The 12,679-nt window shown below is 38.6% G+C and overlaps 1 protein-coding gene across 4 annotated transcripts in view; it reads left to right on the forward strand.

Annotated features, from left to right (window-relative positions):
• The window catches only part of mon2 (Mon2 homolog, regulator of endosome-to-Golgi trafficking), a 195,224-nt gene that overhangs the window by 55,453 nt on the left and 127,092 nt on the right, over nucleotides 1–12,679 (forward strand). For all 4 annotated transcript variants that reach the window (XM_075362346.1, XM_075362343.1, XM_075362344.1 and 1 more), the window contains 2 exons: nucleotides 6,710–6,907; nucleotides 9,256–9,508. In XM_075362346.1, the coding sequence (XP_075218461.1) occupies nucleotides 6,710–6,907; nucleotides 9,256–9,508 (451 nt within the window). The remainder of the gene's footprint in view (nucleotides 1–6,709; nucleotides 6,908–9,255; nucleotides 9,509–12,679) is intronic.

Below are 12,679 nucleotides of genomic sequence, written 5' to 3' on the forward strand. Positions count from 1 at the left end.
GAGCCATCTGTTAAATGCAGGCGGAAACCTGGGAAAAAGTGGTGATCCTCTGATGGTGTGCTGTGCGCAAGAGTTAGGTCTGCTAGGAGAAGTTACCAGCATTGTCCCCTAACAGTGATTATCGTTGATGATGTGCATGCTGAGGGCCTGCGGATCTACTGGCGCACCTGTAATGAGTTTGTTCATGCCATCAAGGAAGCCAAATTCAAGTTTTGTTTAGACTCCATACATGAGTTGTAGCACAATATCTGGCAGCTTGCGAAGTCATGTTACTGGCCAAAGCCATTGCACATGCTGTCCAGTGTTCGATGCAGGTTTGGTGGTCATGACCACCAGCCTGGTAAGTAATCTGTGACGACTTACCAGGCGTCCCAGGATTCTCTGTTTCTACATGCTCTGGAGAGTAAAGCAGAAGTTGGCGTTAGGGCGGGGACACTATTCCCTGGCATACAGGCTGTGAAACCCATAGATATAGACCAAGTGGTTTCTCAAATGGTGCTGAAAAAGATACTGGGTATTGACCAACTTGACTCGGATATTTTCTATCATCTGCTGCCAGTCATAAGAGAGCCACTTGGCAGGCTGTTCTCGGAGTGCCTAAGCTGGGTTTGCTTTCCGACTTGTTGGAGGGTGGGTTTGGTGAGGATGCTTTTAAAATCAGGAAATTATATTTGTGAGGTCAGCAGTTATCGACCCATCAGCCTCTTGTTGGTAAACAAGTTGCTCGAAAGGCTGGTCGTGGAACAGCTCTGGGAAAGCATTGATATGAACTCATTTCTAAATCGTGGCCTGTATGGCTTCATGAAAGGGGTTAGCACCGAGGATTGCATCTTAAATGCTCTTGCCGAGGTGGAAGGTGCCGACTGTAAATATGTTTTGGCAATTTTTATTGACATAGAGATAGCATCTCCTTCCTTGTGTTGGAGTCCTGTCCTGTTTGAATTGGAATACTGCAATGTTCCTGTTGTCTTGCAGGCCGTATTACGTGACTACTTGTCTGATCACACGGCTCTGTTTAAGGATGCACACCTAGTTGTGGAAATGTCTGCCACCAGGGGAAACCCGCAGGGCTCCGTTGTCAGTCCCTTGCTGTGGAACCTGGTATTTGATGGATTATTGGGACTGACATTCCTGGAAGGGGTCATGGCCCAGATGTTTGCCAATGACTCTATCCTGTTAGTTTATTGTAGCTCACCACCACAGCTAGAAGATCGAGCGCAAGCGGCTTTGTCAACCACAGAGGGCTGGATGGACATTAACAATTTTTAAATTTCTGTGCCCAAGCCAAAATTTATGCTTCTCAAGGGTGCAGACAAATTATCATACAGTCGTAACCCCCGTATTAAGTAAAAACGCTGTGTAATTAGCCGAGTTTGAGTTCATAAGTACCTAGGTGTTTTGTTTGATGAGAAGTTGCTGATCAGCAAACACATTAGGCGAGTAGCGGGGTATGCTGTCCGCACATACTTAGGAGGATTGCTCAAAAAGATTATGGGCTGTCAGGTCGTCATTTGTACATGGTGTACTGAGGTTTGAAAGTATGACCTCTTATGCAGCGTCCATTTGGGTGCGTAGGTTAGAAAGAAATCTAGCACTTATTCAAAATTTAAGGAGTGCCCAGCGCAGAGCCTTAATTGTATGCACTGGTTTTTTTAAAACAACCTCCCACGAGGCTACCATTGTATTGGGAAAGGCTCTCCCAATCGATTTAGTGATCAAAGTTTGGGTGGACATGTGGAAATTGTGAAGAGGCGAGGAAGCCGAGGTATTTGGGATGCAGTTTCGAGCTGGGCCTTTACAGGAGCGGAACGGTGATCTCAGTGCACCAGTTTTAAATTTTGAACAGTTGCCCATCTCCCGCTTGTGGAGGAGGCTTTACAGCCTCGCGATGGAAGCATGGCAACAAGAATGGCATGCTTAGGGATGGTCCTTGTATAAGTTTATACAGGATTTGGAGGGATGGTATGCCTCTCCTTCATTTTTAAGGGCAACGGGAGCTCGAGTGCTCTCCAACAATGTAAATTTAAACCAATATTTGTTTCAGTTCCGCCTGGCAGCTGCTGAGTTGTGCGTCTGCAGGGAGATCCAATTGAACGAACATATGATGTTCGACTGTCCAGTTGTTGGGGGGGGCCAGAACTCAGGCCACCCTGGGACTTAAAGGTCAAGGGGAAAATTGGCCACTCACAAGCAGCGAGTCAATGTGGTGAGAGCCGCATTGTCAGACCATGTGGGAGTTCTTTGATGCAGTTGCTTTGTTTATCGACATCAGTAGTTTGCCTAAGGGAGAAGACTCCTACCACTCTGCTTTAGGAAGCTAACCTAGAGATATGGTTGGTTGCCAGCCAGATTAAGGTTCCAAGCTCTGTAACGGTAGACAGGTAGGTACTTGCTGGCATTCAGTGGCCTAGGCATGGCAGTGAATTGCTGTCTTTGACGAAATAAATTTAATTATTGATAGTCATATATGTTTTAGTAGTTGATGGGGGTGTGCCTACCCATATTAGTGTTATATGACAAGTGGGCAGTGGCAAACACAAGCTTGTGGTGTATGTTAGCACGCTTATTCTGCTCACGCTTTTAGGTTAGCTCTAGGAGATAGTTAGGATACTGGTTGCTAAACTGTTTCGAGGCTCAATAGCTGTTTGTGGCACAAACAGTCGGTCTTATGCTTTAGGGCGACTGAATTTAGGGCTGGTGGCAGGAGAAATGCCAAGCAAACGGGCTAAAGTACATGGCTCACATTGACACCTGGAAGCATACTGATTCAGACAGTATACCAATGTGTCAATGGTGGTGCCACTAATAGCAGCACTACTAGTGCAATGCTACAACGGAGGTTACTTTCCAAACCGTCATTGTAATATAAAAACAATTTTATATAAAAATAAAGATTGTTTATGGTGTGATTGAGAATTATTATCATCTTGGTCAAGGTCAGATTAGATGTGCTACCACTCATTAGCAGAGATGAGGTTCTGAGATCACTTATAGTTCTGCCAAGGAAAATTCAAAATGTCAAATCTGCAAGTTTGTTAGTATCATTTACAGTTTGAAGCTAATTTCTGTAATATAACAACAATGTTTAAATTTAATTATCTTTTCTGAATTTAATTATAAATTTCAGCTGTGTATTGAATTACAGATCAGTCGTTTAGTTTTTTAATATTAGATTGTGTTTTGGAAAATTTGTTGGCTATCTGTATAATAAGGTAATACTAGAAGTTTTTCAGATTTATTCTTTTAAATTTAAAAGTGACATGTTGATAACAATGTTTTTTATAAATCTCAAAACAAAACTTAGTATTAGAATAACTAAAGATTAGCCACTTTAAATTGATTTAGTTCTGTTTTATTTGTGTATGGGTAAGAGCATTTTTTTAATGTGAAATGTTTATATAAAACATGTGCCATTTTGAAATTACTATAATACTGTTCTAGAATTAGCTTAATCTCAATGGTAATTACTAAACAGGAAGGTAAAGAAAGAATTAGTTTACTCTCTTGTAAGTTAGAGTAGAGCTTTCTGTCTAGTTAGCCCTTACTAACTGGACAGTAAGAAGAACTAACAGTAGGATCTTTGTTGCCACCTTCCAACAACAACACCAAGTCTCCAAGCTTCCAACACGCCGGCAAGTGGCCAGTGAAGAGCAACCTATTATATTTTCTAGTTAGAGGATCAAGGACTACTGGAAGCGCTCAGACGAGGAGCTCCACTGTGATACAATCATATCCGGGGGCCTTGTACTGTGCCATACTACAGATCACTTGATGCACCTCTGCCTCAGTGATCTCAGAAGATTGTAAGTCAGTCTTGAAAAGCGCAACTTCCCGCCTGACATGCTGGTGGTATGAAACCTCACCCACCATAGTGTCATCTGGGAGCAAATCATTCAGCAAAATGTTAAGGTCACTGTCCTTATCAATTACCACTCTCTTGCGGGTTGACAAGGCTGACAAGAGGACATCTTTCCTGTGCTTATGTCCAAGGGCTCTATACACAACGCCCCAAGGATCTCTATTCCCTTGCTCCTGAATGAAGGAGCGCCAGGAATTACGCTCGGAGGACCTAATGGCATGAAAGTACCTAGCCCTCGCCCTGCGGTAATCTGCAGTTAGGACCGCATGCCGGTCGGGATCACCCTCTTGTTGCGCAGCCCTTCTGAGTCAATTCACAGACTGCTTCATTGCTGTCAGATTCCGAGACCACCAACTAGATATACATTCCCAGCCAGTACCTCTAGGAATGGCAGCTTAAGCTGTCGCCACCACCACAGAAGTGAAATTTTCTGCCAGGACACCTAATGGCAGGCCATCAAGTTCTTGAGAAAAAATCTCCAGTCTGGAATCCAACAAAGAGGAGAATTTCAGCCAGTCCGCCCTCCTATGCAGGAAGTGTCCCTCATGGCCATCGTGCTCATCCGCTATTTCAAAAAGTATCAACTGATGATCGCTAGAACAGCCGTTAACCACAGACCAGTCAAGGACCCTGCCAGGGATGTCCCTACCAATGGTGATGTCAATATTTGTAACTGAAAAGGCCCTTCGTCCGTTAACCGTACCAATGTAAGTAGCCAACTAGTCTGCAACATTGAAGACCTCAAAATTGTGCTGCTTGATGAAACTAAATTAGGCCACTGCCATGATCAGTGATCCCACTGTACCAGAAAAGCAACTTCACATAACATCGGCGAAGTCGCTCGTGATTGGTAAGGTTTTTGAGAAGGTCCTATATATATGTGTATTAATGTTATATTGGTCACTGATCATTTGCTAATGTACAATCAGTATGGTTTCCATCCGTGCAAGAGCATTGAGGATGCCATACTAAAGGTGATGGATATAGCTTCCTCTAGTACATGTAAGTATGTATTAGGAATTTTTCTGGACATATCTGGGGCATTTAACAACTTATGGTGGTCCTCTGCCCTGTTTCAGAAGCAGAAGTGTAAGTGTACATGAAATGAACTAGAAGTGCTCTCAAGTTATTTCAGCCATCGGACCATTCCCTGCGTGACAGCGGCTTGGAGGTTCGTAAGACCTTAACTAAAGGATGCCCAAGGCCAGTATTCTGAGTCCCCTTCTTTGGATCATAGAATATGATTCGATGTTGCGTTTAAGGTTGCCATTTGGTTGTCATGTCATCACTTATGCTGACGATGCGCTGCTACTGATTGAAGGGGATTCGCACAAGGTAGAGTTCCAAGCTGCTCGTGCTTGTAAGACACTCCGGCAGTGAAAAGTCTCCTACATAAGATGATTTTCAGCCCAGAGAAAACCACAATGACATTGCTTAAGGGCCGATTAGCTGCTACCTGTTGAATCCGGGTCCGGATGGCTGGTCTCCCCCATTTGGTATGTTACGACTCAAAAATACCTGGGTGTTATCCTTGATGAGAACTTTTAGTTCAAGGAACATCTACAGTATGTAGCAAAAAAGGTTGCTGATGCCTTTTTTGGAATCCATAGAGTCATTCATCCCGATTGGGGTTTGAATTACTATAATGTGTATCCTTTACAAAGGTGTCAGCAAAGCTATTATGCTGTATGCTGTGCCTGTCTAGGCTCACTGCATAACTTTTAGGTATTGCGCGGACATTTTGCTGTGGGCCCAACTACTCCTCTTACTGGATATTATAGGTGGTTACAGAACAGTTTCTCGGGAGGCAGTTTTTGTTATAGCCAGAGTCAAACCAATAGATATCTTGGCTAATGAGCGTAAGAAACGCTACATTTCCAAGGTAAATAACCTATTGACGTCAGAATGAAAGCAGGAGATTGAAGACCGGGACCTGACGTTGGAGTGGTCTATAGTGGCTGGTTTTCTTCGCACCCTTGTGGTGTGTAGGTCTATAGAGAGAGTTTAATCAAGTTACTTGATCGTGGTAGGATCCCAGGTGGCTAGGGTTCCGGCTTAGGCATTGGATTGGTTGGAGTTAAGATGCATCGGCATCGTTCCACGCTTATATTGGTATTGTTTGTGATTCGCTTTGGGGCTTCCGCTGGCTGGTGGGGGTGGCCGGGCCACCGGGGTATGTTAACCCATTTGACCGGTGGTGTGGCTTCCCTCCGCCAGTGGCGGTCATGATCATGACTTGGTAATGCCATGTGAGACAACATGATGGGATCGGGTGGGGGGTATAGGATTTGGCCCCAGCTCCTGCTCAGACCAGAATAAAGTTGCATTCCCCTTGTTAGGTGACCTAAATTGGTCGACTTAATTGGGTGTGGGTCTGAATTTCTTTGTTGCGTGAAACATAATTTTAATTGTTATGAGTGTAGCACTGATTTAACTTTCTGAGTTAGTCCTTACTTATTTTGTGAACAGGGAATGCAGTTTCAGTTTAGAAGCTAAATTAATTCTGACACTTCAAATTGGTTGACTTTTCTTCACATATTGAGCACACTAAATACTACTTTAGTATACAGACCATTGATGATGTAGATCTTGTTCATATGTTAATATATTCTGGGTTGTATTTTACTTTGGAGTGGAGTTTTTAATACTGAAATACATTATTGATAGTGCCTTAACACTTTTTACCACAATATGATGTTGTGAGTTGTTGTAGGCTGATTACAAGTCGAGTAGGGAAGCAGGTTAATTTTTGAAAGTTGTTGCTATTTGTATCACTGTAAATTAAATTAGTTATAAAATACTTCTTATGTATAATTTTTTTATAATGGCTTTTTTATTTTTTATTTTCAGCATCCTGAATTCAGTTTTTTATTAAAAGAACGTGTTTGCGCCTTAGTAATAAAGTTATTTTCTCCTAATATAAAATATAGAAGTTGTGTTCCAGCAAGTGTACAACAGGCAACTCCTTTAGATAAGCCTTATTTTCCTATTAGTGTAAGGCTTCTTCGGGTGGTCTCAATATTAGTTCAAAAATACCACAGTTTGCTGGTATGTATATTGTTAATTTTTTATTAGAGATTTCTTTTTATATCACGATTTTACAATTTCTGGATATGTTTTTTAACATAAACTTTTCCATTTTCTTTTGCCAACTTCTGCTTCTTCAACTCCTTCCATTCTTCTCTCTTCTGTACATACCTTCCATCTCTTGTTTGTCCTTGTTCCATCTTGGTCTCTCTCTTCCTTCTCGTGCATTCATCAGTATCATTCTTTTCTTCATTTTTCACACGGCTTATGCCATCTTGTCTCATCTATATTGTTTTATTTTGTGTGAGTTTCTCCTTATCATATTCCTAACCATTTTATTTCTTATTTTGCCCATCCTTCTAATTCCCAAGGTACTCCTCAGGTATTTCATTTTGTAAACCTAAATTGTGCTCGCATCTCTTGAATTTTCTAAAGCAGATTATAAGTATGGGATGTAGTGTATCAGCAGATTATCTGCAGGTAACCTTTCCTGATACTATAATTACATCAGCAAGGTTCTCTTCCTTGTTTTAAGATCATTCCTTTGTTCTGTTTACCCCTCTCTTCTTATATTTTTTGTGTTCACACTTACATACATCTCCATTTCAATGATTCCTTTTTTTTCACTTCTTTGTTCTTTAATGTTTCCCATACTCTACTGCTGCACTTCTTTTTTAATTTATACACATAATTATTTATTTGTTACACTGATTTACTACACTGATCATAGTTATAATGTGTCTTGTAAGAACTATTAAATTACCAGATGCAGTTAAAAAAAGGGTAAGAATGCTTAACTAGAATATAGCACTTTCAAATAATATTCTCATATTTGGTAAAAACAACTGTAAATAACATTCACTGATTAAAACATATTTTTAAAATTTTAAAATATTAAAACAATTGGTTTTGTCAGTGTAAGTTTACCATGTTTTATGATACATATGTTTTTTAACTGCATCCGATGGTTTAATAATTTTAATACTTATCAATATATATATATATATACAAGGGTGGGATGAAAAGTTTTGGGCCTCACACAGAGATGGCATTAGTATGCTTAATTTCTCGACTGCATTGCATGATTCCATTCTTCATTAGTTTAATATAAGAATTTCAAGTCACTCCATCATGTAGTATAGTATTTACAAATACGTCAAAGTGGAGAATAAGGGCATTTTTTAGAAAATGGAAAAGCTGGATTCAAAATCAAAAAACTGGAAAGAAGAGCTTGATACGGGAGGGTTGACACAGCGGAGGGTGTTAGGATATATTCAGTTTCGTAGGGGTCCTAGTAAAGTTGGTATTTTTGGTTAATTTCAGCCTTTTAGTGATGCATTAAAATTATTTAGAAGACAATTTTATTTTTTATTTTTGGTAATTATTAAATTTATTTTCTGGTTCCTATTTTAGGGTTGGTCATTTCTTTATTGTCAGTTGTTATTTCCCTTTATTTTTAATTATGTTGGATTTATTTACAGTTTATTATTTTTTTATGTTGTTCTGGATTGACATTGGGAGACTCTTCTCCATCAAATACAACAGTTTAATTCTGGGTTGCAGACTTTAAAATGGGTCAAACATGCATTAATGATGAACCACCCTTCTGAAGTGACTGTGTCAGAAATGATAGAAAGAGCCCATAAAATTGTTTTGGCAGATCGATGAATGACAGTGAATGAGTTAGCAGAGTCTGTAGGCACATGGCAACAGAATGGGTGCAAAATATTTTACACAAACATTCAGGCATTAACAAGCTATGTGCTAGATGGGTGCCACGTTTGCTCATGTCTGACCAAAAACAGTGCCAAAAAAAAACATTACAACCAATCGTCCCAGGCTCTTTCAACACAATCCAGAGGAATTTTTACGTCGATTTATGATTTATGAGACTGATTTGGCTCCCAGTGACTATCACTTGTTTCCTAACCTAAAAAAATGACTTGGAGGGAAAGGATTTTTGACCAACTATGAAGTTATTGCCGCCGTAGATGGTTACTTAAAGGAGTTGGATAAATCTGTGTACTGAACTGACATAAGCGCCCTTATGGAACACTGAGTTAAGCATATAAATCTTAATAGTGATTATTTTGAAAGATACATAAAAATGTACCCTCAAAAATGTTGTTTTCTTATCCAGGTGTGAATCTTTTCACCCCACCTTCGTATAGTAATTTTGACATTTTAAAATCTTAAAAATAAATACTTACATATTAACGAATAAACAATTGTAATTATGTACATGTTCTCTGATATTTTGCATAGTTTTGTATTATTTTAATCATGGTTAAATAATAGATTAGATAAACACCTAATATAAATTGATATATTGTTCACCAAATTTTGTAAATTGTATAATCTGACTTTAGGTTACGGAGTGTGAAATATTTCTATCATTGATAGTTAAATTTCTTGATCCTGATAAACCTATGTGGCAGCGATCATTGGCTTTAGAAGTTCTTCATAAATTAGTTGTACAGCCTGAGCTTTTAATATCATTTTGTGAATGTTATGACTTAAAGACTCATACAACCAATATATTTCAAGATATCGTGAATTCATTGGGTGCCTATGTACAGTCATTGCTTGTTAATCCACAACTAATGGGGCAGTCTGGCATTGGTTAGTATTTTTAAAGCTTTATACTGTAGTAGTTTTTTATCATGTATGTGTATCCTGTTGAAGGATGTATGTATTGTTAAAGGAAGTGGTTTTTGAAGTTAAATGTTCATTCGTTATATGATTAAAAAATATAGAAATTAGGTAAGGATAGTAAGGTATTTATTGTATATTAGAATATTTCATTTGTAGATTCAGAATAAAATATTAATTAATGTTTAGCAGAAATGTTCAGTGTACAATATATTTTACTAAAATAGCTTTATTTTTCTAAACTGTTAAAAAAAAGTTTTGTGATGACTTAATGTATACCTACTAACCTTTTGTTATGATTTTAAGAGTTTATTACATCGTGAAAGCTTTTCATGATATAGTTAAATCTTAGTCATCACACTTTATTTACGTAAGGGTTAAACAATAGGTTGATAAACAGTTTTTAATTACGTATGTCTGTTTCTTCCTGTTTTACTTTCAGGATTCTTATTGGACCTACCTTTTTTCTGTTTATTTTTATATCTACTGTGCTTTTATCTCCTTAGGATTTAAGACCATTCTGCATCTTAATGTGTGTTCTTCACCAAACGATATCAGCAGCAACGTGATAGGTTGTGGTGTTCCTTTCAACCTTTTGTTTACTTTTTTTAATAATTTCATCTCTTGCTAAATTAAAGAGTTGGTGTGTTTTACTTTATTCTGCCTGACACCATATTCTAAGCCATATTGTTTTCCCTTTGTCACTCTTTTTACAGCTATCAGTTTTTCATGTATATTTCATAATTATGCTTATAACAGGCTTTGATACTTCTAGTCTTTTTTAGATTTTCCTTTATATTTAAAAAAATTAAATTGTCCTTTATGCTTTTCAACCTCCTCTATGAATCATGAGACCTTGTCGTTGGTGAGGGGGCTTGAGTGCTCAGGGATACAGAGTAGCTGGACCGAAGGTGCAACCATATCGGAGAGGTATCTGTTGAGAGCCAGACTAAGGAATGATTCCTAAAAGAGGGCAGCAGCTCTTTCAGTAGTTGTTAGGGGCGTGAGTCAGGATGACTTAAACGGCCGTATCAACATCACTCAGTCCTCTGAGTACTGCGCAGCTGAAAGCAATGGAAAACTACAGCTGTTTTTTTTTCCAAGAAAATGTGGCTCTGCATTTTCAAAAGCAATAATGGAGGCGCCTTCCTTGGTAAAATATTCCGGAGGTAAAATAGTCCCCCGTTCGGATCTCCGGGTGGGGACTACTAAGGAAGGGGTCACCAGAAAAGTAAAAAATAACATTCTACGAGTCGGAGCGTGGAATGTTAGAAGCTTAAAAAAGGTTGGTAGGCTAGAGAATTTAAAAAGGGAAATGGATAGGGTAAACGTGGATATAGTAGGAATTAGTGAGGTTTGGTGGGAAGAGGAAGGCGACTTTTGGTCGGGTGACTTTAGAGTAATTAACTCTGCATCAAATAATGGGCAGGCAGGAGTAGGTTTCGTGATGAACAAGAAAATAGGGAGGAGAGTGGAGTATTTCAAGACGCATAGCGATAGAGTCATTGTAATAAGGATAAATTCAAAACCTAAACCAACAACGATTGTTAACGTCTATATGCCTACAAGCGCCCATGATGATGATGAGGTAGAATGTGTATACGAAGAGATTGATGAAGCAATTAAACACGTAAAAGGAGATGAAAATTTAATAATAGTTGGAGATTGGAATGCAAGCATTGGAAAAGGCAAGGAAGGAAATATAGTGGGTGAATACGGGCTGGGCAAAAGGAATGAAAGAGGGGACCGACTTATAGAGTTTTGCACGAAGTATAATTTAGTAATTGCCAACACCCAATTTAAAAATCATAATAGAAGAATATACACTTGGAAAAAGCCAGGCGATACTGCAAGGTATCAGATAGATTATATCATGGTTAAGCAAAGATTTAGAAATCAACTCGTGGACTGCAAAACTTACCCTGGAGCAGACATTGATAGCGACCATAATTTGGTGATAATAATAATAATGGTGACCATAATTTGGTGAAATGTAGATTGGGGTTTAAAAACCTGAAGAAAAGGTGTCAGATGAATCGGTGGAATTTAGAGAAGCTTGAGGAAGAGGAGGTAAAGAAGATTTTTGAGGAGGACATCGCAAGAGGTCTGAGTAAAAAAGATAAGATAGAAAATGTAGAAGAAGAATGGGAGAATGTTAAAAAGGAAATTCTTAAATCAGCAGAAGCGAACTTAGGCGGAATAAAGAGAACTGGTAGAAAACCTTGGGTTTCAGACGATATATTGCAGCTGATGGATGAACGTAGAAAATATAAGAATGCTAGTGATGAAGAAAGTAAAAGGAACTATCGGCAATTAAGAAATGCTATAAACAGGAAGTGCAAACTGGCGAAAGAAGAGTGGATTAAAGAAAAGTGTTCAGAAGTGGAAAGAGAAATGAACATTGGTAAAATAGACGGAGCATACAGGAAAGTTAAGGAAAATTTTGGGGTACATAAATTAAAATCTAATAATGTGTTAAACAAAGATGGTACACCTATATATAATACGAAAGGTAAAGTCGATAGATGGGTGGAATATATTGAAGAGTTATACGGAGGAAATGAATTAGAAAATGGTTTTATAGAGGAAGAAGAGGAAGTTGAGGAGGATGAAATGGGAGAAACAATACTGAGATCTGAATTTAAGAGAGCATTAAAAGATTTAAATGGCAGAAAGGCTCCTGGAATAGACGGAATACCTGTAGAATTACTGCGCAGTGCAGGGGAGGAGGCGATTGATAGATTATACAAACTGGTGTGTAATATTTATGAAAAAGGGGAATTTCCGTCAGACTTCAAAAAAAGTGTTATAGTAATGATACCAAAGAAATCAGGGGCAGATAAATGTGAAGAATACAGAACAATTAGTTTAACTAGTCATGCATCAAAAATCTTAACTAGAATTCTATACAGAAGAATTGAGAGGAGAGTGGAGGAAGTGTTAGGAGAAGACCAATTTGGTTTCAGGAAAAGTATAGGGACAAGGGAAGCAATTTTAGGCCTCAGATTAATAGTAGAAGGAAGATTAAAGAAAAACAAACCAACATACTTGGCGTTTATAGACCTAGAAAAGGCATTCAATAACGTAGACTGGAATAAAATGTTCAGCATTTAAAAAAAATTAGGGTTCAAATACAGAGAT

This window comes from Lycorma delicatula, chromosome 4, assembly GCF_047948215.1.
Source record: "Lycorma delicatula isolate Av1 chromosome 4, ASM4794821v1, whole genome shotgun sequence".
NCBI lineage: Eukaryota > Metazoa > Arthropoda > Insecta > Hemiptera > Fulgoridae > Lycorma > Lycorma delicatula.